Here is a 25,885-nt window from a genome sequence, read left to right on the forward strand (position 1 = left end):
TCACTACTTGTAGACACTGAAATCATTGCTGTTTTCTCTAACACCACCTTGTGATGGCCGATAAGGAAAAGGACAAACCAAAAAAACCCAAAAAATCCAAAGAGGAGTCTCATGATTCGCTCTTGTTAGAAGGATAAGTAACATTTGTATAATAATTTATAATTTACAAGAATTTTTACCCACTTCATGAAACCTCAAAACAAACCTTTGAGGCCATCAGTATCATACCCACTTTACAGATGAAGATAACCTAGATAAGAGCTGTGGTGGGGAACTACATTTCTTGGATCTGAATCCTCCACTCTTCACATTATGTTACACTGCTTTCCACCACAACTACTAAGGGACTCGGTTTTTTGTTTGTTTTCCCTTTCTCCAAACCATTTCCTTTGCTTAGTTCCCTCTGGAATAAAAGCTTAGAAAGCTTTTACCCTATTGAATGTATTTTTAGGAAATAACGAATTCACTATGCCATTTATTATTCATGAGTTCTAAAGTGTGCAGTAGTACCAAGGTAGCAAATGCATACTCACTGGTAAAGTAATAAGTTTGCACTTGACAACGCTTAACACAGAAAGGCATTACTGTTTCATCCCATGTGAAACATCACTGGTGCATAGTGTGCGCTGTGTTGAGGACGCCGGAGGAAGTGGCGGTTAACAAGTTTAACGCCAAATTGTGTAACTTGAATTTTACCTTGTTGAGTTTCCTCTGTTGAGCACAAGATACAAGATCCGTCCTAACAGGTCTCTCTTTTTTTCCTTATAGTTGACGTTGGCTGTACTCTCAAGAGCCCTTTGCTCTCTTAGCTGCTGTGCTTCCCTCGTTTCTTCTGCACAAAATCTTCCAGAATTGCTCTTTTTCTGGACACGTTGGTCCACTGGACAGTCGGGGAATGGGTCCCAATCCTCCGTGCCATTCTCACTTACCTCCCTTAGGTCCCTAATGTACCTGGTTGTCCTGACATGCCCCCGGCTCCATCGGTTCACCTACTTTACTGAGCCCGAGCTTCTGCTGATCGTTTCTCCACCGCTCTTCAGGGCGGTCCCTGTAGGTTCCGAGACTCTCAGAGGGAGGTAGCAGGCTCTGCCACTTGTCCTGTTCCCCGATCCACCCCCGCAGACTTCCTGGGGCCAGGTTTAGCTTCTCACTGCGGACGCGGCGGATTCCCCTTTCTCCAAACAGTACACTGGAAAACACCCTCCTCCTCGCCGACCCAGCGCGCGAGGACCGGCCCACAAAGGTTTCCGCGGCCTGCGCATGCGGACTCGGCGGCTGCCACACAGCTCCCCGGCCGCCTCCCTCCGGCCCGCCACGGCGGTTTGGAGCTCCTGACAGCTCCACCGCAGGCGGACGCAATCTTGTCTCGTGCTTCCACGTTATCCTATCAGCGAAGGGGCGGGGGCGGCGGCCCCCACAGCCTATCAGCGCGAACCACGACCCCGGCGAACCCTGTAGGAAAGTGGCCAGGAAGAAGGAGATTGGGCGGCGGCGGCGCTCGGGGCGTAGCCCCGCCCGGGCCCCGCCTACCGCTGCCTTCCTCCGCGGGGCGCCTGCCGTCTTAGGCCCGAGCAAGAGCGGACTGCGGGCGGGCGCGCGCAGCTGCAGTCAGAGCGCCGGCGGGGGCTGGTGGGCCCCGCACCTTTGCTTCTCCTCAGCGCCCGCGCCCTCGGACATGGTGGCCCCCGGCTCTGTGACCAGCCGGCTGGGCTCGGTGTTCCCCTTCCTGCTGGTCCTGGTGGACCTACAGTACGAAGGTGAGTCCTGTCCTGCCCCGGCCGGAGGAGCGGGCTCCCGGTCCAGGCCTCGCAGTGCTTCCCCGCCTCCGTCGCGGCACGAGTCTCCGGGCGGCCCGGGCGGTGGGGCGGGAGCCGGGGAGTCCGCGGCCTGGCTTGGGCCTAAGCCCGCCTTTGGGCGGGGGCCGGCTCCCAGTTCCGGGTTTGTCTGGGGAAGAGGTGCGGGGACCGGCGGGCCGCGGGGTCGGGACAGCGGGTTTGGAGTGAGGAGTGGGGCCGATGGGGTCGGGGGGAAGCGGGGCACCGGGCAGCGGCTTCTGGGGCGTCCTGGGACGCGGAGACCTGGGCAGCCGTCGGCTCGCGGCCTCGCTCGGGACCCTCGCCAGGCGCCTGGGGACTCTTGGTCAGTGGTGCTGGGAGGAGGCGGTAAAGGTGGCCCAAAGGGAGGCTTCTTTGGCTTTGGAGTTCCGGGTGGTTGGCGGTGGGGAGGATGTCCTGCTGAGTAAGGTGAGGGGGACAGTGTTGAACGTTAAAAGTGAGTAACTATCACCCCGCTCTGCTCTGTCTTGTGTCTAGAAGTTGTTAGGTTGCAGCGTTAAGGAGCCGGTGCAGGCGTTCAAGCTCCCGGCGGGCAGGGCACTAAGTTTGTGGCTTTGCAGTTCCCAGCCTGTTGTTGGGTTCAGCTTTCCTATTACGAGTTCTCTGAAAAAATGTCCCCGTAAGAAGATACGAATGCTTAAGCTTCACTACGGTCCTACAGTTGGGAATGTTGGCCACTCTAACAGAACAGCAAAAATAGAGGGCTGTCCCGTCTTAGTTGTCAGCTTGAGGAGTACGAGTGAAACCGCCAAGTGCCCATTGAATTGACGGTTCTAACTTGGTTACCCCGCGAAACATTCGAGTATAATGACATACCACGTGTACTGACCTATTTTCGTCCCCATGAATCGGCTAGTAGTCAAATTAAACATTTTAATATTGGACTTAATATTAGAGGGAGTGAGGAGCTGAAGTTGGGAATTGTTTATGGTAAAATCCCCTCAAAATTATAAACTTACAAAAAGGGGTAATACTCTCCAATTTTTAGGTGTCATTTATGGCAGTGGTGTTTTTTTTTTTTTGGAGGGAGGGTTCCCCTGGAGACCATATATTTTTTGGAACCCCAAATCAAGATATATAGTGTGATAACATTGGGACAAAGAATTTGACAGTGAAATTGGAATGCCTGGACCGCTTTAATATAGGTCATGTATTCCAGTTCTTTTGCTTTTTCTGATGTTAACACCTCCTGCCCGTTGAAGTTTAGCGTTAATCCCCAGTTGTCATTAATTAATTATGGCCACTGAAGAGAAAGTTGCCTATATTCTGCTTAACATCAGTTATTTTTTAAATTACACAGGTACACACTTTTGAATGATTTGCTTTTTCCACTAGCTTGTAGGCCAGCTTTTTAGAATCGCTGCTCTGTATATGATTCTGTAGGACTCATAACACTTCACGTCTCTTCTGTGGTATTTTCCAGAAGGAAAAACCTCACCAGAGAGCTTTTCTGTATGGGAGGCATTGGTAACATTCTCAGAGGGGTGCTAAAGTGCTGTCTTCTTTAGCGTGTTGTCTTGTGTAAAGTAGCAGGGACTTGGTACAGGTGGTAGGGAAGAAAGGAAAAAGATTATTACATTTATTGAAGGTCTGCTGTATGCCAGGCACTGTCCTAGACACTTTCTGTAAGCTATCTCTTATTCATGGAGGTATGTGATGTTATTTCTGCTTTACAGATGAGGGAACTGAGGCTCCAAGAGTTTAATTAACTTGGATAAGGTCACATAGCTGTTAACTCTAAGAGCCATAAGCTTAACTCAAGTTATTTGACTCTGAAGTTCATCTTGTGTGTGGGCTGGAAACAGAAGTTAAGTGGGTGACAGCATAATGTGGACCCAAGCATTTGTAAGTGGTGGCAGCTGAGAAAAATCAGCATTTTTGTTTGTTTGCTTGCCACCAGCAATAATGAACAGGAAGGTGATTTCCTGACATGTTTAATACAGCGTTCTCAAGCTTGAGTGTGCATCACCTGGAGAGCTTTTTAAACAGAGTGCTGAAACTTACTCCCCCAATTTTTCATTCAGTAAGTCTAGGTAGGACCTGAAATTTTGGATTTCTAAAAAGAAATCACTGGTGAGAATCACTGATGTAATAAATTATATAGCGGAGTTAACTTAGGTATCTGTTATTACATATCTATTATTTTATTTGGTGATGGGGATATAAAGATAAGAACCTCTGACTTTTATTAGCAATGATTAGCTCCTGTTTTCCCAAATAAGTTCTGCCTCTGGGTTCTCTAACCTGAATGTCCTCTGGAGTCATTCAGGACTGTGCGATCCCACTATTAGGCTTAAGGCTGGGGGAGAGAAGAAATAAATGAGAATGGGTGTGAGAAGAGTGAATGAGAAACAAGAACTTGCATATGTTGGAGACTGTCGCCAATAATTAGCTTATCTGGCCTAGTTTTTTCTGATTTAAAATATTCATCTTTTTTTTCTAGGCTTTTCTATTAATGTAATTCAGAGAAAGAAAATATGTGATAGGCTCATGAATTGAAAGGTTAAATCTTTTAGCATCCCTTTTCAAAAAGGCCTTTGAAAGAGGGAAGTCCAAAGCACTAGTTTGGGAATAGAATTTTTGGAGCAGAAAGAAAACTTTAGTATAAGTATCTACTTTAGTATTCTCATGTTACAGATAAGGAAGCTATTTTAATTGTCTGCTAATGGTGTGTTCTATTCGGTGATTTAAGTAGGAACACAGCCTGGGAACCAAACCTTCTTTTTATCTCTTTTTCTTCCTTAACATTCTTTCAGGACTCAATTTTTCTTTATTTCACTGAACTGATCTGACTAAACCATATATTTTGGACATTGGGAAAAGAATAGTTAGAAATCTCCTGAGTACAAAAGATGGTGATACTTTTAATATGAATCTAACTTACTAAAAGTATGTTTTGTGTTGTCTAGGATTTTCTTGACATTATTTAAATATGAAAAGAATAAAGTAGCGAAAACAAAGGACTTTCAGTAATTTATATACAGTAGTCCCCCCTTATCTGTGGTTTTGCTTTTCTCGGTTTCAGTTACTTGTGGTCAACCGTGGTCCAAAAATATTAAATGGGAAATTCCAGAAATAAACAATTCATAAGTTTTAAATTGCGAACTTTTCTGAGTAGCATGATGAAATCTCGTGCTGTGTCACTTAGGTCATGAATCATCCCTTTGTCCCATGTATCCCTCCTGTCAGTCAATTAGTGGCTATCTGGATTATCAGCGGTATCCCAGGGCTTGTATTCAGGTAACCCTTATTTTACTTAATAATGGCCCCCAAATGCAAGCCTAGCGATGCTGACAATTCGGAAATTTTGATATGCCAAAGAGAAGTAAAGTGCGTCCTTTAAGTGAAAAAGTGAAAGCCCTTGACTTAGTAAGGAAAGAAAAAAAATTGTATGCTGAGGCTGCTGATACCCACGGTAAGAACGAATCTTCTATCCGTAAAACTGTGAAAAAGGAAAAAAAAATTGTGCTAGTTTGGCTGTCGCAAATCAGACTGCAAAGGGTGCGGCCACAGTGTGTAAGTACTTAGTTAAGATGGAAAAGGCATTGTATTTGCCCAGTAAGATATTTTGAGAAGAGGGGACCACATTCACATCTTTTATTACAGTGTATTGTTATAAGTGTTCTATTTTATTATTGTTGTCAATCTCTTACTGTGTTTAATTTATAAATCAAACTTTATCATAGGTGTGTATCTATAGGAAAAACATAGTGTATATATAGGGTTCGGTACTGTCTGTGGTTTTGGTATCCACTGGGAGTCTTGGAATGTATTCCCTGAGGATAAGGGGAGATCTTATAAACTAAGTATTTTAGCAGATGATCAGATTGTTTCTAGAATTATTTTAAATTCATTTAATGATATAGGCAATAGTTAGCAATAGTGTCCAAGTCCCAATTCACTTGACTAGTTAGCATTGCTTAGTGCCCAGAAATGCAGTTGATTAGATTCTGTGGGACTGGGGGAGTTGTTCTGAGATGGGTGCCCTGTAGTAATTAGGCTTTACTTTCCCATATGAAGTTAATTAATTGTGGTTAAGTTTAATTTCTATTGCCATAGTGTTCTTTGGTTATTGTCCAGCTAATAAACTTTGTTTCTGGGAACCCAATCACCTGCTCTTAAGAACAAAAACATCATGTCAACCATAAATTGATTTTTCAAGATCTTTGGAATGCTGCTTTAAAAAATTTTTTTTAATAAGTTTAAAAAATCTGATGAGTTTATGTTATATGGAGTTCTGGAATATGGAGAAGACTCATTTAATCAGTTAGCAGAGGCTTCACTGTAGTGTTCTTTGGTGAGGTATATGTAGTGTAGAACTCTTGGTTTTTGTCTTTGAGTTCACAGACCGCTTGGGGGTATAAACCATGCCCTGTGAAGCGTCCATGTCCTCTTCCCTCCTTTCTCAGTGTAGATTCAGTGGTCCGTCTTGTAGTCACTCCACTGCAACCATCCTTTAATTTTCTTGCCCTCTTTAATGTAATTTAATTTAATTTTCTTGCACTCTTTTGTTTTACTCACTTGGCAAAATTGGAACTGATTAAATCCAACTTGGCCAGATTGTTTGTCAAACCTCAGAGCTGAACGTGGATGGAGAAAAATGAAGATGTCCTTGCGGACTGGTCTCATTTTAAGCATATAATCTCTATTTCACATGCACACTCAGTAGTGCTAACATTCCTACAATGCCCTAGTGTGCCTGTTGAAAATCATTGTCTCAAACCTCTTCCTCTTTCCTTAAATCTCCAATTTAAACCCTCCTTTTCTTTCTTCTGTTGCCTCATTCTTTTAGACCTTATCTTTATTGGGAAAATGAAAGCCATAACAGGGCAATTTCCTCTTCTTTCTACCTCTGAATTTACTAGCCTACTTGCATCTCTACCCATTCTGCTAATTTTCTTATATTAATGGATAAAGCCTCTCTATTCCTGGCAAAATCCAATTTCTATACTTATGCCCTGGATTCCATTTCGTCTTGCCTTCTGAAAATATTGCTTCTACATTTATTGTTTTTCTCCTGTATCATCATTTTCTTCCTCTTCTGGGTCATTGACATCAGCACTTCAACATGCCATGGTGTTTCCATAGTTTTGATAGCAGAACTTCAAAGAGTGGTTGGTAGTCTCTACTGCTATATTCTCATCTTCTGTTCTCTTCTCAACCTAATACTCCACTAATACCGCAAAGCCTTACTTATCTGACTCCTATTTACTTGTATCTCTTTTCATCTTAATCTTCTCCATCATTAGGCTCCTACCACATCAACTTTACTTCCAAATGCCAAGCTCATTATTTGACTAAGTGTCTTTATTCCTGTTGTTCCTATACTCTGAAGATTTCAGAGAACAGCCAAATGAGCATTCATGTTTCAGTCCTGACATATTATGTAAGAAACACGCTCTAGGTCAGTTAATACTCTCCCTTTACCTTTTTGTATTTTCTTCATAAAACTTCATATTGTCTTGAACTACCTCATTTGTATTTCTTGTCTGTCTGTTCCTCTAGAATATAAGCTTTATGGAAAACACTCTTGTCTCTATACCTAAAACATGTTGACGTGAAGTAGATGTGCAATAAATATTTTCAGAATGGATGAGTGAGGTTGACTGTTTTAACTGGTTTTTTTTTGGTAAGGACCATTGCACACTTATTTTCCAAGTTGAAATTCCTTGAGCAAGGAGTCCCATCACAACATTTATGCCTCCATAGTTAATTGAAACAAAGACTAATGTCCATTGAAATTGAGCAAACTTGGTTACAACAGATTTTATTTTCCTAATTTACCCAGGAAGATTTCGTGCAGGCATTGTTCATATGTACTTGCTACGTAACTACTCAGCCTTTTAACTACTCAGCCTTTTCTTCCTTTCAGTTTGGCTTCGTATACTAAAACACTTTTTAGGTTAGAGTAATTGGAAAGAGATGCTTCCAAGGTCTAGGGTTTCCAGCTCAGTGTATTTTTATTAAAACTGTTTCATCATTGGTCCTCACTGACTGTGGAATTGCTAAGATAATGAACTTCTTGCTCTTTCTGTGGCCAGATTCCACTGTTTTCTGTGTTGCTGTCATGAGACTTTTTTCAGACTTTGCCCCATCTTGCTTTGATCTTGGATTTAGATAGGACCTTTTACAGACAGTACTTTTTTTTTTTTCCTTGTGTTCCTTTTTAGAATGATCTTAAGGTTCTCCTCCTCCCTGACATTCTATGTGCTCCAACCTGAACAACCGCCCTCAACTTGCTTCTGTTCTGCCACCCAGCCTGGGCTTGAGCGGTAGCGTCTCTGCCCTTTTGTTCTTGCCTTTTTCAGTCTGGTTGCTCCAGCCTTGAACGTGCTGAGGCACGTTCGCACTTTTAACCCCTGAACTTTATGTTTCTTAAAATTCTTTATATTTTGCTCTCTAAAATATGACAGATTCTAATACTAACTTCAGTGAAAGACTTAGCTACTCCACCTTTTTTCCTGTCCTTCCTGTAAATTTTGCTGACCTTTGGTTGATGCTCATCTATGGAGAAACCTATTGTTTAATTCTGTTCAGGAGATGGCGGGATGTTTGGTTGCCTGATCTCTCAGAATTAGGAGACTGCTTTCATTGTCACTGTCTCCCAGGATGTGGCAATGGAATAAAAAATTATCCATGGCTCAAAATAAGACAGTTGAGATATTGCAAAAACAGCCACATTTGCAATGTTTTGAGAAACATATTAGTGTCTTTATGCGTCTTTGGTAGTAGTATCAGTTTGCTTTTTTAATTGTTATTACATATCTTAGCTTCTATTATTCTGATGAATTATACATCTAAGAAGGAATTTAGTTACATTCATTCAATAAATATTGAGTGTCCGCTTCGTGCAAGGTACTGAGCTAGGTGATAAAAAGAAGAAAAGACTGTTCTTTCTCTCCGACTTGCTTTTGATCAGGTTTGGGACTGTGGGGGTTGTGAGAGGCAGGCAAACTGTGAAGGTCAGCTTATTGAGACGGTGGTGTTACACAGTGAAGTCATGTCCTTGTGAGTGGAGGGATACACAGTAAAGCAGGAGCATAGGAAGAACTTTCCCCTCCTTCTCACTGAGGTAGTTAGGGAAAGTCTCACAAAGGAACTAGAATTTGAGGGCAGGATCCTGACGGAGGAGTAGAAATCTTCCAGGTGGGCAAGTGGGGAAGGCCTTTTCATGGAATAGCAAGTTTAAAGGGATGCAGCATAAGAACTAGTATGTTCAGGGAAGTCCAACCAGTTCATTATGTTATTGGAGTATAAAGTAAGAGGTGAAGGAGTGAGGGGTGATAAGGCTGGACCCACATCAAGGGACCTGATCAAGAAGGGTCTTGTTTGCCTTTAGATCTGAAGGGACTTAGGTTGAATCTAGCCAGTGACCTGAAAATACTGCAGAATTGTTACTAGGAGTGCATCTTGGGAGGATTGCTCTTGCAGTAGCATGGGGGCTGGATTTGGAGGAAGGTGAGGGAGGATCCCAGTTAGGAGGCACGCCATCTCTTTCGGGAAGAAGGGGGCCTACACAACCGCCACGTACACTATGGCAAGTTCTGTTATGGAAAAGTGACCAAGGTGCCCTGGAGGAATGATAATTCTCCCTGGATGATTGAAGTTTTTGTAGAGGAAGTGGTATTTACTTATCACGTTATTAAATAGAAATTATATTGGGTAAAATTGTAACATAATAAAGATCTGAGTTTTATTTAAAAGGCACAGAGAAATGCTGGATACCTCTTTTAATCATAGAAGGCAAGAGAAACTTAGTTTGGAGAGGAGCTCAACCTTTGGGGTGACAGTATGCATAACTTTTTGGAGAGAGAGCACAATACTTTATTTGAAGGAATAGTACAAATGAAAGAATGTAGATGGGTGTTTTGGTGCAACTCATAGAAGAGGTAGAGGTGACCCCAGTGTGCTTGCACTGCCTTGGTGACCAGGAAAGTGACCCTGTGGCCGTGGGAAGCCAGCCCGAGGCTCAGCTCTCAGTGTCCCTGCCTCCCAGGGTGTGCTTGTAAGAGAGATACTTTGCCATGCCAGATTCGTGGGCCCCCATTTGTGCAAGCTGGCGTCGTGGTCACCCGGTTCTTCGGATTTCATCTGCCCATTCAGGTAGTGAGTCTCAGTGAGATCACACAAGTGGGTGTCATTTGTCCGTGAGCAGTCTGTGCCGTTCCAGTAGGGCCTGATTCACACTGTTTTCCAAGTGTAGCCCGTGTTCTGTTGCATTCAGCCAGCTGGCTCCGTCGTCATGGTTTAGTTTCTTGGTATCCTGAAGAGTTTGGGACTCAGCCACCTCGTTGGTTCTGTTCTGCAGCTTCATCAGTTTCTCAGCGTATTCTCTCTCCTCGTGACACTGCTGAAGAAAATATTAGGCAGTGTCCTTCACAGCCACACCGTCGGGGTCAAAGCGGCAAGACACGGCCAGGCAGACGGAGGAGGCCTAGAGCTTCACGCGGGTCTGGTGGTTGACGGGGGCCTCCGAGTCCGGGTGGTCGCTCTGGCACACCCGCGAGGGGGCCTCAGTCATGGTGGCAGGTGGCCGAGGAGGGGCCTCCAGGGTGCTGTGGGGAGGTGTTGCAGCGACGGTTTGACCCAAGCTCTGTCAAGCCCTGTTGAAGCAGGACACCGCTGTGGCTCTCTGTGAAGAATGTCTGGCCGGGGGCATCCGGACAAAGTACTTCAGGGAACTTCGCAAATGAGTTCTTGGTTCCCACTAGACTTCAGGCTCCGCTTGTGAGGTTGGAAAGGATTGTGGCTAAAATGTTACATGACATGATGGGTTCTGTGAGTGAAGCATACGAGGCTTAGTAGCTGTGGAAAGAAAGCTTAGCCTGGTTTGTATGGCGAAAAGTTTCCTGAGCTGTGCTGCAAAGAAAGCTAGGCTTTGGAGTTGAATCTTATTGTGACAGTTACTGTGAGTCTTCAGGCAGGTTGGGTAACTTCTTTGAGCCTCAGATTCCTCAGTTATAAAAGTATGAAAGATGTTTACTTTCTAGGTTTGTTGTGAAAATTAAGTGAAATAAATATACTGAAAGTATCCACCATATAGTAGGTTCTTAATTTCTTTCTGTGTTACATCTTTCCTGTTAAACATTTTCATGACTGGATAAGGAAAGTACTGTGACTGATGGTTTATCTCCTATCCAAATTTCTTACCTCCTCAAGCAATCTGGAATCTTCTATTCAGTACATTGATTTGATCTTCCCTTTTGAGAAAATGTAAATGGGAGATGTTTGAAATCTTCTTGCTAATTTGAAGACTACCTCCTTTCCCCCGACCTGTTAAGAACACATAGATAAACCCATCAACTTGCCCTAGTAATTAATTGTTCTTACTCTAACAGGCTGGATCCTTCCATAGCCCGCACAGCATTTTCGCCATTCTTATTCCATCCCTAGTTCATTCTCTAGTATCATTTTAACATGGTTTCTGCACACATGTTTCTTCATAAGTGATGCACAATCCTTTATATTTTACACTAGGAACTGTAAATGTTTATGGGTGTAGAGTTTATATTAGAATTTACCTTTAGAAGATCAAAATGAACTATCTTTAATTGTTTTAATTTCCCCACCTCTATCTCTTAAAAAGATTTAAAGTAAAACCTTATTGTGTGAAATTTTCTACATTTACAAAGGTGGGGAATGGTATCATGAATCCCCAAGTACTAATCTCCCAGCTTTAACAATTTTCAACCCATGACCCATCTTATTTCATCTATACCTGTGGATTATTTTGGAACATTTCACATGACATCATTTCATTCGTAAATATTTTCGTATTTATGAAAGATAAGGACTTTAAAATTTTAGAGTCTGTATCATTTATATTCCCCGCAGTGTCTGATTATAATGCTATATCTTTGAACTACAGTTTAACGAAAAGGTTTAAGGCAGGGTTATTTTGCTCTTCTTTCCTGACTTACTTGGCTGCTTAATTATAAAATGTGTCTTTAGTGTTAACAAATATTCTCTAAAAGTTTTCAGTTGCAAGTGATTGTTTAATCAGTACATTGTTAACAACACACATTCCTCAGTTTGCTTTCTTTTTAAGTGCATGAATACATTCTTACTAGAAAAAACTAAACAGTACAGAAATACATACTATATCTTCTTTTTAAAGCATAAATGAAATCTGAGTATATTTACTGTAATGCAACTTGCTATCCTTGGTTCACACCACACAGTCCTTTCCATTCTTGTCTGCCTCTAATCTGTTTTCCACACGGCAGCCAAAGTTATCTTTTTAAACTGCAAATCAGATAGACAGTTCCTTGCTAAAAACCTATCTAATGACTTCTCTTTGTTCTTAGAATAAAACCCAGATTTCTTACCATAGCCTGCAAGGCCCAGTGTGATCTGTATTGCCTGAATCCTCTATCCTTCTTTTTTTAAACATCTTTATTGGAGTATAATTGCTTTACAATGGTATGTTAATTTCTGCTTTATAACAACGTTAATCAGTTATACATATACATACGTTCCCATATCTCCTCCCTCTTGCGTCTCCCTCCCTCCCACCCCCCCTATCCCACCCCCCCATCCCACCCCCCCATCCCACCCCTCTAGGTGGTCACAAAGCACCGAGCTGATCTCCCTGTGCTATGTGTCTGCTTCCCGCTAGCTATCTATTTTACGCTTGGTACTGTATATATGTCCATGCCACTCTCTCACTTCGTCCCAGCTTCTTAACATGCTGGTAGTCTCCTTTTGATTCCTTAAAGTTGAGCTTGGTCCTACCCAAGCCCTTTGAGCTTATTTTCTGCTCCTTGCCTGGTCATATTCTGGCATGCTGGAGGCTTTTTGTCATTCAGTACTGCTCTCCTGCCTTTTATGCTTTAACTCAAACATCTTCTCAGGGAGGACTTATTTGACTGTATTAAGTACTACATTAAGTACTCCTCTTCCTTCCCTCTGGCATAAATGATCTTGTTTATCCACCTTTTTCTCCACTGCATCCCTACTGCTAGGTTAGTCAGTGCATAGACATTTGGTCTGTTTTTTTTTTTTTGTTTGTTTGTTTTTGCGGCACGAGGACGTCTCACTGTTGCAGCCTCTACCATTGCGGAGCACAGGCTCCGGACGCGCAGGCTCAGTGGCCATGGCTCACGGGCCCAGCCGCTTCGCGGCATGTGGGATCTTCCCGGAGCGGGGCACGAACCCGTGTCCCCTGCATCGGCAGGCGGACTCTCAGCCACTGCGCCACCAGGGAAGCCCCATGGTCTGTTTTTTAATGTGTGTGGCATCTGTAAGAATGTCAATTGTATTCATTTTTAGATTTTTTTTTTTCTCCACTAAGTTTGGTTCCTTAATTTTCTTATTTGGTGTTAGTTTCTTATCTTTGTTTTTCAGAATTGCTCATTGCTAATCTTTGAATTCTGATTGTGGGAGAAAGCTGATTGCCTGTCTGGAGGCTGAGAAATCCCCAGGACCCCTTCCTTTTCCTTGTGTCAGAGTTTGGATCCCTCAGAGAACTGCAGCCACCTGCATGGTACATTTCCCCTGAGAGGGTCTTTGGATATGATTTTGCCCACCAATCTAATCCTGTCCTTTTTATGTTTTGAGATTTTTTTCCCCAAGTTTCTGTTTTTTAGGTGGCCCTCTTCTTCTTAAAAAAATTTTTTTTTCCAGCAAGGTTATGCATTTATCTTTTTAAGTGAATTCTGTCTTTTCTAGAATTTGAGCATGTTGGGAGGTAGGCTCATGGGCTTAGGTGACTGTCTTAATCTAGTCCCCATGGACTACTTTCTTCAAAAAAATTTTTTTTTAATGTAAGGGGTAGTTTTTATCAGCCAGTCTTCTCCTCATTGAAAGGATTTAAATTAAAAAAATTTGTTTTTGGAAAATCTTGAAAATATACCAAAGTAGAGAAAATAGTATCATTTACCACTGTGTACCGTCTGTCACCCAGCTTCAAAAATTACCAACACTGGGTCGCTCCTATTTCATCTATATTTTCATCTTCCTCTCCAAGATTATTTTGAAGTCAGTCCCATTCTTCACATTGTGTATTCTGTAAATACTTCAGTATGTGGCAGAGACTCCAATGTAATGCTGGAAAATAGCCTCTCTCCTCAAAGTCCATGATTTCCTGCAGTCTAGGGAGATCTCATAAAGCTAAAGCCTGCTGGGTTCTCCTCGTTGCTTTTTTGGGAGAGACTGCTTATTCATGACTGTTATGGCCACAGTCTTACATATAGATTTCAGTAACATTTGTTAAATGAAACATTAATGTCCATAATCTTCATTATGAAAAGTAGGTTATATTTTTGAATATGGTATGGAATAGGTGGAAACAGGTGACCCTCACATTCTGAATATAATCAATTTCTAAATCTATATTGCATAGTGAATTTTCACAGGGCAGGAGCCTATATCTTCATTTTAAGTGGGAAAAATAACAATACTTTCCCAGCCCACTGAAATCCCCCAACCGATTTCGCCAAATTTTACCCACATGCTCTTAAATAGGTTAGATATTTTCACATTGTTGGCTTAAACAAATAGGGCTCTGCAGGACCCTGAGTTGTTTTTTTTAACATTTATTTTATTGAAGTATAGTTGACTTAAAATGTGTTAATTTCTGCTGTACAAGCACAGTGATTCAGTTATACATATATATATATATATATATATATATATATACACACATACATTCTTTTTCATATTCTTTTAGGGTTTATCACAGGCTATTGAATATAGTTCCCTATGCTATACAGTAAGACCTTTTTATTTATCCATTCTATATATAATAGTTTGCATCTGCTAATCCCAAACTCCCAATCCATTCCTCCCCCCACCCCCTTTTCCCCATTGGCAACCACAAGTCTGTTTTCTGTCTGTGACTCTGTTTCTGCTTTGTAGATAAGTTCATTTGTGTCATATTTTAGATTCCACATATAAGTGATATATGGTATTTGTCTTTTTCTGACTGACTTCACTTAGTATGATAATCTCTAGGTCCATCCATGTTGCTGCAAATGGCATTATCTCATTCATTTTTATGGCTGAGTAGTATTCCATTGTATATATGTACCACATCTTTATCCATTCATCTTTTGATGGACATTCAGTAGATTGTTTCCCTGTCTTGGCTGTTGTGAATAGTGCTGCTGTGAACAAAGGGGTGCATTTTATCTCTGAATTATAGTTTTAGGGCTCCAAATTTTTGAGACCACCAAGTTAAAGTTTCCTCCTTTCCCCTCTCCCTTTTTCCCTTCCTCCGTTGTACAGAGGGCTCCAACAGGCAGCCAAGGTAATAAAACACTATACAGAAACTGCAGACCAGGAATAGGAAAAGCAAGCTGCTCTGTTTAGTAGGGTAAATAGTAAGGTACAGTGCATTTCATTTGGCTTTTTGCTCTATCCGATGAAATCAGGAATCCACTAGCTTTTGATGACTGAAATAGCAGGCAGCTGCTCAAATAGTTGCTCTGGATGTCTTCCTGGACTCCTGCTCTTTCTCCACTTGACCTCTGCATCAACACAGTTGACGTAAGTCACAGGTAGTCATCTTTTCCTTTCTCTTACTTTTCTAAGCAGTGTATTCTTCTCTGTTTCCACTGCTCCTACTCCATGGTCAGGTCAGCGTCATGTCGCCTAGATTATTGTAACCGAGAGTTTACTGGTTTCCCTCTTCCCTTCTGGCTGTTTACTGGAATCCTCTAGCAGTGGAAGTGACCCGCTCAGAGCAATGAAGTCATGATGAGAGGAGAGCTGGCTGAAATCCTGGACTTTGAGTTCTCCGAAAGCCTCATTAATCCTGAGCTCTGGGCTTCTAAGTATGATGTTCTTTGTGTTTGGAGTGCTGGTTTCTCTCTTCAGCCTTTTCCCACAGATACACCCTCCCCATTTGTCCGTCAGGTTTCAGGGGGGACCTCGGGGAGACTGCATCCCCCACCTCACCCCCAGCACTGTCCCTTGGAACTTTCTGTGATGGTGGCAAATGTTCTGTATCATCCTTGCTGTCCCACACACTAGCCACTAGCTATCCAGCATTTACACTGTGACTAGTGAGACCGAGAAGTTGAATTTTAAATTTAATTTTAACTACAGGTGTTAGGTGCCTTCACTCGTGCCCTCACAGCACCCTGTGTGTATTCCTCCCATCCAAACACGTACTGTGGTGTATGTTTTCCCAACATTTTGTTACTAAACATTTTGCAAAGTTGAAACAGTTTTATACTGTCCAGTCCTATACCCATCACCTAACCTCTACCATTAATGTAATTAGTATATTTGGGTTTTTTGTTTGTTTGTTTTGGCTGCGTCGTGCAGCATGCGGGATCTTAGTTCCCTGACCAGGGATCGAACCTGTGCCCTCTGCATTGGGAGCGTGGAGAGTCTTAACCACCAGACCACCAGGGAAGTCCATTATGCTTGTTTTTAACACATATCCATCTGGGCATTTCTCTATCCATTCATTAATCCTTTTTAAAAAAATGTTTTTCAAAGTAATATCAATACACAGGTCCCTAAATATTTTAACATGCATATCATCAGTAGTTTTTTGGGGGGTTAAAATTTATATACAATAAAATGTCCACTGTAAAGTGTCAGTCTGCTGGGTTTTGATAACTGCATATGCCTGTGTAGCCCTGGCCTCCATAGGATTAGAGCCCAGTCAGCGCTCCAGAGAGTTCCTCCTGCTCCTTCCCGTCCTTTCTCCCACCTTCTTGAGTGATGGCTGTTCGGGTTTTTATTTTTATTTTTATTTTTTTTTCCTGCAGTGTCCTTTTAGCACACTGAAAAACTTAACATCATGTTCCCTGTAAAAGAGAAACGCTTTGGCTACTTAGTGTCCGTATGCACCTTCTACACACATTTGAACTTCAGAACAACAAAAATACTCCATTTTCTACCTAACAAGGTACAGCTCTTCTTATAAGTGAAGAAATTCTCACCTGTACCCTGGTTGAGAAGATACATTTCCAACAGTCCTTGTGTCCGTTACTGGCTATTACTAATTACTAGTATTAGTCCATCACTGTCCTGTTCAGTATTCAGTTATATAAAAACAAAATTGTAAAGTTAATTCCAACAGCATATCGTAAAATAAAAATGGGAACTAGAGAAAATATGGTTAGTATAGTTGATTCTCCTTATTCATGGTAGTTATATTCCATGTGTCTTTATGAACGTTGAATTAGCAAATATTGAACCATTGTACCTGGGAGGAAATTCAGGGTTAGGATCCTGCAAGGCCTCAGGTCACTCACTACATGTTTGTCAACAGATCAAAACATAACCTTGTTTTGTGTGTGTTTCTGTTTAAAAATATCTTATTTAATATATATTATTGATTGACTAACATTGAACTCATGGCTAGCAGCATTATCATTCATGTCTGAATGAAGCTTATCTAACGAACTTCTTTTATTTTTTTTAATTTAAAAAATGTTTTTTAGTTTTTTGCCCGCTCTGCATGGCTTGCAGGATCTTAGTTCCCCGACCAGGGGTCGAACCCATGCCTGCTGCAATGGAAGCACGGAGTCCTAACCACTGGACCGCCGGGGAATTCCCCAAACATATTTTCCTTGAAAGGCACAGTACAGTCTCTTGCCCTTAGTAACGCTGGGCAGCACTATGCTTGGGGGCCATTTTAAACAGTGAAATTACCAAAAATAAAAAACAAAAAAACCCCACAAGAATGAAAAACATGACACTAAATACACTGTAGAAAGGACACTTGCTTATAACATGAGAGCTCACACAGGAAGAAAAAGTATCACCTTGTTTGACTTCAGCTTGGAACGTGCACTTCGAGTGACTCAAGTGTGTCACCATTCTGCACATTCACATGTCCTCAAATGACTGCCAAGGCACCCTGAATATTAATTTGGGGATTACAGATGAATTGGAGGGGGTTACAGATGAATTTTAGGGAGTGGGCAAATTCTGAGATACAGAATCTGTGAATTGTGAGGATTGACTGTATATACAAATAAACGTGTATAAATAAGCAAAGAGAAAATGTGCAAACTACTACAGTGCTGAGTCTGTAATTAGTCATGAGGTCAGAGCTGATATGTATGGCATCCTTTGTCCACTTCCTGTTCCAGACTTCTCATGCCTTCGGCTGGAACCTCAGCTACTCTGGCTTCTTTACCTGATGGCATAACCCAAACCTTTGTTCCTGAAGGGTCTGAGAGCTTAACTGTTCTGTTTTTGGTTGCTGTAGTTTTTAATTAACCTTTAGTATTGGGCATGGAAGTACTAACACCCTAGAGAATCCCCTGGGTTCCAGATGTAGCCCTCTTTGCCACTCTTGGATAGCAGCAAACCCCATTTTTCCTTGATAAGCAACTACTTGCAGCTGGACAGCTAGCTGATGCTTTATCTCAGTTTCGCGCTACATTAGGTTTGTATCTTGGAACCAAAACACTCAGTGGCCGTCTTAGTGAATTCTAATTTATGGTTCTTTTCTTTGGATAACATTTAAAATAAATATTATTTACTGTTTAAATAAAATATTAAAAAATATATACAGGATTCTGGGTGAAGTAGATTAATAAAATAAATGCATAACGTTCAAATGCATGTGTATCCAACATAAGAGAATTTTCCATGCAACTTAAGTTACAACTGTAAGAACCAGGAAAAATTCAAGATAATTTTGACAGAACACTTTTCTCAGTGTACTATAGTCATCCCTAGGTTTTGTGGGCTATATGGTTTTTGTCAAAACTGCTCAACTTTGCCACTGTAGCATGAAAGCAGCCTTAGGCGGTGTGTAATGAAGGGGCGTGACTGTGCTCCAGTAGAATTTTATCTACAAAAAGTTTGCTGAGCTCTGCTCTAGTAAGTGGGCACACACCAATTAATGAGACCAGATACAGTGTTATATTCCACTCTTCTTGTTCTAACACCTTTAGACTCCGTTCCCACACGTGTTCCATGGGTCTCTGCTAGTTTATCAGCAAAGCCTTGCCGTTCTTTTGGTGTGTACACCATTTTCCTTAGGTCATAGTGCACCTACCTGCTAGTGACATCTGGAGTAGTTAGGGTGGGTCTGAGTGAGCGTCCCCTTTCATGGCGTCCGCCCTAAGTAGTTGTCCTAGGGATTTTAAGCAGTGGAAGGCAAGCTGCTTCTACTGGTGAAGGAGGCCCAGAAGGACTGGGAGGTTTAAGTTGGTCAGTGTCATCCAGGTACAACCAGATGTCTCCATTCTAAGTTTGAGGACCCCAGTCTTTACTAATACGTGTCCTGAATTTCACGGCAGAAACTTGGCGAGACTCTGAATTCAACTATTGTTTTAATTCAGCAGCCCTCGAAATTAAAGTTTGTGCCTGATCTTCAGCTAAATCAGCTCTGTGGCTACAAAAAAAATAGAGAGAGAGAGGGATGGTTTCAAGGCTGCCATGGGATCTCTCAGACTGAGTGGAGCTAAGTGTTAGCCCCGAGCTTGTTATTTGCTCTCTGTAAGCGCTCTAGCGTGCTCAAAGGAACCCACCCCGCGTCACAGTCCTTATTTTCAGCGTTCCTCCCATGATGGTCAAGTGCAGCAGCCACTTGGGTTTCCAAGGCAGGTGCCTCAGTTAGTACTCATTTTCTGCCAACCACAAATGATATCTTCGTTAATTGGTTCTACGCCCTGCTACAGATTACTAACTTCTTGTTTCTCATTGACAGGGAAGTCAGCCCTGCACTCAAGCTCAAGGGCATGACCAAACCAATCCTTAAATCCCATTTTTGTGTCTCTGTCTCTTAGAACCACTTCTAGTACCATTTGTGTATAAAAGTCTGGGTCCCTGCAGGAGACAGAAACCACAAGGTGATTTTAAAGGGGGAAGTTTAATATAAAGAACTGTTATGATAGGAGGGTGACCATAATGATGTAGAGAGAACTTGACAGGATAGTCTAGGACTGCGAGACAGTCCCCAAGGAAGGGCCAACTTGGAGGGGGACCCCCTCCTCAAGGCTGGGGTTCAGACCCCATCGGAGACAGTATAGTTGCAGGCTAAGGTTGCTGGTAGGAAGGTACGCTGAGTTGCTGGGGATAGAGCTGGTCCACGGTAGCTGGGGAAACGAGAAACCACCTTCTCAGGTGTAGGTGAGCCCCAGCTGGTGGGCTTGGGTGTGGGGGGGAGTTGGGGTGCTGCTGTGGGTGTGAATCCTGGAGTACATGGCGTCCTGCTTGGGAGGAGGGGGTGTGTGACCAAGGCTCCAGGTGGCTGAGGGGCTGGATCCCTGGGTGCACGGCTAGGCCAGGGCACCACTGGATGTACTCCCGCCCTGCACACCACGCAGCAGGAGCCAGAAGAAAGTAAAGGCAGCAGTGGGCACCAGGAGGTGTCCTTCCTGCAGTGCCCCTTCAGCACCCTTTACTGACAAAGCCTAACACTGTGCTCAGTGTATAGAAGAATGCTTACGTGCTCTGGTCCATCATTACAGTCAAGAACTGAAGGATGAATTCAGAGCTGAGAGGTGGCACGTTGGTTGAAAATTGGCCTGGTCAGTCGGATCGTATTATTCTACTCATGATTCCTCGCCAGCTCCCGATTTTGCTAAGAGTGAAGCCAAAGCTATACCTAGTCGGACCTTCTACTACTTTGACCTCATCTTATTTGTTATCTCCCTTGTTGGCTCTGTGGTAGCCATCCTGACCTCCCTGCTATTTCCACGACATACCTGGCATGCTCCTGACCCAGGGCCCTTGCACTAGCTGGCCCTTCTTCTTGGCAAGCTCTTATCCTAGTAGATATCTGCCTGGTGAGTCCTCACTTTCTTCAAGTAGGTCTTTGCTCAAATGTCAGCTTCTCAATGAGGCCCTTGACCACCTTATTTAATACAGAAAGCCCCGCCACTCCTGACCCCCCTCACGCAGCTCTACTTTTTACCTACCTTACTTTGTAATCCACTCCTTTCTTATGTCAGTCTCCTGCTACTATAATGTCAGGTGCCACGAGTGATAGAGGTTTTTGTTTGTTTTGCTCACTTATCCCAAATATCTAGAACAGTGCCTGGTGCCCTGTAGATGCTCAGTAAGTTCTTGATTATTGTAGTGGGCTCTAATATTCGTTGAAGTGAGATTCTGGTTTAACAAAGCAATTCTAATTTTGTTGTTGAACAACAAATTATACATGTTTTTGCTAGTTACCGTTTTAGGCAGTTTTCCTTGCATTTTGTAGACTGGGTACATTCTTTTGACTGACTAGGTCGATATGGGTATATTTTTGGGTGGCTTCTACTCTATAAAGTGAAGCACTGTTTGTACTTTATTGTTACTTCTCTAGGTCGCTTTTCAGCTTCTGTGACTTTCCTCATCTAAGTAAATGAAGGAGGTAGACAGCTATATTTTTAACATTTTATTCTTTAGAATTAAGTCTTGGTTCGTGGAAAGTTAATTTATTACTATTTTTATTTGTTTTTAGGTGCTGAATGTGGAGTAAACGCAGATGTTGAGAAACATCTTGAATTGGGCAAGAAACTGCTTGCAGCTGGACAGCTAGCTGATGCCTTATCTCAGTTTCATGCTGCAGTAGGTTTGTATCTCAGAACCAAAACACTCAGTGGCCATCTTAGTGAATTCTAATTTATAGCCCTTTTTTTGGATAACATTTAAAATAAATATTATTCATTGTTTAAATAAAATATTTACAGGGTTCTGGGTAAAATAGATTAATAAAAGCACAATATTTGAGTACATACGTATCTAACATAAGATTTTTCCACGTAATTGAGACTTACAACTATCAAGTACTAAGAAAAATTCAAGATACTTTTGGCAGAACACTCTTCTCAATGTATATTATAGTCATCCCTAGATATCCTTACAGGATTGGTTCCAGGGCCCCCTCGGATGCTAAAACCTGTGGATACTCGAGTCCCTTATATAAAATAGTGTAGTATTTGCATGTAACCTACACACATCCTCCCGTATACTTTAAATCATCTCTAGATTACTTATAATACATCATGTCGTGCAAATACTATGTAAATAGTTGTAAATGTAATGCAAATGCTATGTGAATAGTTGCGCAGCGAATTTTTTCCCGAATATTTTCTATCTGTGGTTGCGGAACCTGTAGGTACAGAAGGCCGACTGTATACATTTTTCTGCCTCCTTAAGCAGATTTCACTGAATACAGTTTTAATTTTCTTGATGATTTGAGATCATCAGTATAATAGTTACTTTGAGGCCCTTGGGGGATCCTGCAGTTCATCTCCTGTTCATTGTTGGTCAGACTCTCTCTACCCCTTAGGCTGTTGCTTTTTATTGCTCACTTGTGTGTGTAGCATCAACTATCTTTGCAGTGTGTAATCTGTTGGGACTGTGAGAAACAAGATGACCAGAGTAAATAGGTTGTGAATGAGGTCTTAGAGGATTTTCTTATGAGTCACTATGTAAACTTTTTTGCTAAAGCTTTTTAATATCTCTATCCCTCATTCCAGAGGATTTTCTTAAACTTTTTTTGCTAAAATTTTTTTTTTTTTGCGGTTTGCAGGCCTCTCACTGTTGTGGCCTCTCCCCTTGTGGAGCAAGGCTCCGGACGTGCAGGCTCAGCAGCCATGGCTCACAGGCCCAGCCGCTCTGTGGCATGTGGGATCTTCCTGGACCGGGGCATGAACCCGTGTCCCCTGCATCGGCAGGCAGACTCTCAACCACTGCGCCACCAGGGAAGCCACGAAAGCCTTTTAATATCTATATTCCTCATTCCTTTTTTATTTACTTATATACACTCACCTTTATTTGGGATGGTTAAGAGTGACAAGTCAACCTGCAGAGTAATGAGTAGTGTATTTTTAATAAGATATAGTTCTGCTCACCAGAAGAATTAGCCTATTGTTCTGTAAATGGTGGCCTAAATCCTGTTGCTTACTATATAAGCAAAAAGTAGTTAGGTTTTGGTTTGGTGATATTTTTCTTCATGCTTTTTCTTGAACTTAGATTTTTATTACCGATGTTACTAGCTCTCTGGAATAATAGGAAACCTAGATTTTAATCTTGGCTTTGCCACTTGATAATTCTGTGACATTGGTTAAGTTATGTAAGAAAGTGTCGGCTTAAAGAAGTGACCTGCATATTCCCAGCAGTTTCACTCTGCCACCCAAAAAAGGACTTTCTGTGAAGATTGGATGAGAGAAATGTATATAAAGATTTCTCTGAAAATAGGGAACAATCACATGTGTAAGGCATATAGAAATACTGTATCTTCAAAAATTAAGACTTTTCTAAAAACAAATTTAATATGTTAATAGGGTTTTCTTAACTATGTGGAGCTTCTAAGAGGAAGGTGTTTTCATTTCAGTGACTAGCTCACCTTGGAAAGTTGTAGTTAATTGTCACAGTTTGCAGTAGTTACTTTTCGCTAGAGACCATATACTGTGTGACCGGGTCATTCCTAAGTTCACACTTTCTCTGGTGATTTGAGTTGTCTTCAGTGCTGCAGCACGGCAATTAACATTTTTTTCAGTGATTGTCTTAGATAAAGCATGTCTTAAAAAAGAAAACTGATTCTTCCTTGCTACCATGAGAATATTTGCAGAAACATATACCTTCTACTTATTTTATACTTCATTATTTGCTTTCTTTAATCTCACAAATTAATAAGAACGTTAAGGGCTGTGGCATATTGTTAACGTCATTTGAAACGACTGCCTAGTTTTTGTTAGCTTCACTGCCATACCAGAATTCTAGAGATGGCTCTTCCCCCAAAATACCCAATAATATATTATTGTCTGCACTGAAAGACGTAAATTAGTAAAGCTAAAACGTGGTAATTTATTTGTGAAATTCAGTAAAGGGAAAAGGTGAGACACTGCTAGTGCCTTCAGAATTCAAATAGCAGTGTCATTTTGTTCATCATAATTTGCCAAGTAACAGTGGTTCTTAAATGGTGCACTTACCATAATTTGAGGAAGACCTGTGTAGTTTGATATTCATCATTTTAGTTTATGTAACATAACTAACGATAGAAAGTAGAGTTTAAATTGTAGTTGATGGGAGTATATAGTAGGTAGTGATGGGGTGATGTGGTGTCATAGCCTATTGAGTCTCTTATGAGATGTTTATCAGAGAAGAACTGTAGATCTTCTATTTCAATTGTCTCATTTACCAAACATCCAATTTAGTAAGGCCATGTTTACTGCTTCAGGTAACCCAGTGAGTTAGTGAGAGCCTCTTGCTAACAGTGAATTAGTCCACGTTTCCTGACTTCTAGACTAATAAGTTACGCAGTTACTCTAGTTACTGCCCTAGATCAAAGAGCTGTGCTACTGTAAAATGCACAATAATTTTTTGTGGTAAAATATCACCCATATTTTAGTACATTGCTTTAAACTGACTATAAAAAATTATTAAATGTTTATACTTCCCAACTTCTGAATTTTGTAATGTACTTTATCTCTTTAACTTTTCCTGTGATTAGAAATTGATGTTAGAGTTTGTAATAGAATTTGGCTAGTGGCATTGGGCGTATCAATGACTCATTTTTTATTATAATGTTATAGCTGACATTATTTATGGCTGTGACACCCTTTTCCCATTTTCAGTTTTGAAAAATTACTTGGTTACATTTTGAATATTACTTAGGCATGGTATGTTTGATAATTACATTTTTACACAATAGAAGTTTTATGTATTAAAACTCAATAGCAACACAGATAATTGTAGTACATATCTATTGGTGATTTGGTTTGAAATTTCTTTGCATCTGGTGTATAAATATTTTTTGGCAGGAGTTTTAAGATTTGGAACTTAAATACTCTTGATCTGTTGGAAACAGTGTGATTTAATGAAGAGTTTTGGTATCACTTTCTAAATCGTCTTCTGAAACAGTTGCATCTATTTCACTATTATGAAGTAGTCAGACACAGGTTTTGTTTAGAGATTTTATCATCAGAGAAAACCACAGTGCAGGTGTGAGGATGCCCTGCCTCTCATTTCTACAGCATGGTCTTATGGGGATAAAGAGTCCTAGGGTCTGAAACATTTCTTTGGTAGACCTTACAGAACGTCTTAGGTGTATCTGGCATGAATGAATGTCTAAGTGGAGGATTAAATGGTGGGCATGAATGAAATGGTAGGTTTCTCCAGTCGCCTGGTAAGATAACTGGTATCACACTTAACATCATCTGGCTGAGTAAAAAAAAATATCCATGGTTTCATTCCTTTGGTACGTAAGCATATCGTGGTGCTTTCTCATTGCATTTGAACTTTACTTGTGAAATGGGGATGGACATTACTATTCACATTTACACAAAAGGACACAGAGTATTCTAGTGACCTTCAAAGGTCACATTCCAGTTCAGAAGATTGTGAACTTCTTAAGGATAAGTACTATCTTATTATTGTTATTACTATTATTATTTTAGTCTCTGGTGGTGCTCAGTAAAAGTTTGAATGAATGAAGGGGTAGAGTTGGGTTCGCTGGGATCAAGAATGAAAGGTTTTCTGTAGCTCTGCCAGGCTGGTGTTCACCCCGCTGCCGCCATTCACAGAATCATTCGTAATTGGCTCTCTGATGTTTTTCTCCAGAAAGTAGTTGTATTTTCTTTATTAGGACTAATTTTCTCACTTTTGAATTGTTTGATAGTTTTAGGATTACACCTCAAATTCATTTCTCATATTCAAATTTTGAATAAACTAGTATAACAATTTGACTGACATGTTTTCAGATGAAGTCTAGTGTTTGCAGATGTAGGCTTGCATATAATTTAAATAATGAACTGTATCATATTTGGATGGATAATAGGAAAAGTGATTATTTTCAAGGTTATCAAATCTTGTCTTGTGAGAAACTAAGCATGAGTTTCTTAAACCAATTCTTGTTTAGTTACTACTTCCTGCATAATGATACAGGAATGGACACTAGTTCTGGGAACTGATGGTATTTTAAGATGAAGAGCCAGGGAAGGCTATTTTGATTTGCCATTCAAGTGACCCTATACCACTAAGCACATTGATTCTTTTTTTTTTTTTTTTCCTTGCGGTACACGGGCCCAGCCGCTCCGCGGCATGTGGGATCCTCCCGGACCGGGGCACTAAGCCGCGTCCCCTGCATCGGCAGGCGGACTCCCAACCACTGCGCCACCAGGGAAGCCCGCACATTG

At 41.4% G+C, this 25,885-nt stretch overlaps 1 protein-coding gene across 5 annotated transcripts in view; it reads left to right on the plus strand.

The window, feature by feature from the left end:
- The first annotated feature begins 1,290 nt into the window (after positions 1-1,290).
- Positions 1,291-25,885, plus strand: part of DNAJC3 (DnaJ heat shock protein family (Hsp40) member C3) — a 110,402-nt gene continuing 85,807 nt past the window's right edge. For 4 of the 5 annotated variants that reach the window (XM_067016657.1, XM_067016655.1, XM_067016658.1 and 1 more), the window contains exons 1-2: positions 1,512-1,757; positions 21,205-21,315. In XM_067016657.1, the coding sequence (XP_066872758.1) occupies positions 1,676-1,757; positions 21,205-21,315 (193 nt within the window). In that variant the 5' untranslated portion in view covers positions 1,512-1,675. Of the gene's footprint in view, positions 1,758-21,204; positions 21,316-25,885 lie in introns of all 5 variants that reach the window. The other variant, XM_059041566.2, reaches the window with a different exon arrangement.

The sequence above is a fragment of the Kogia breviceps genome, chromosome 16 (assembly GCF_026419965.1).
Source record: "Kogia breviceps isolate mKogBre1 chromosome 16, mKogBre1 haplotype 1, whole genome shotgun sequence".
Lineage (NCBI taxonomy): Eukaryota > Metazoa > Chordata > Mammalia > Artiodactyla > Physeteridae > Kogia > Kogia breviceps.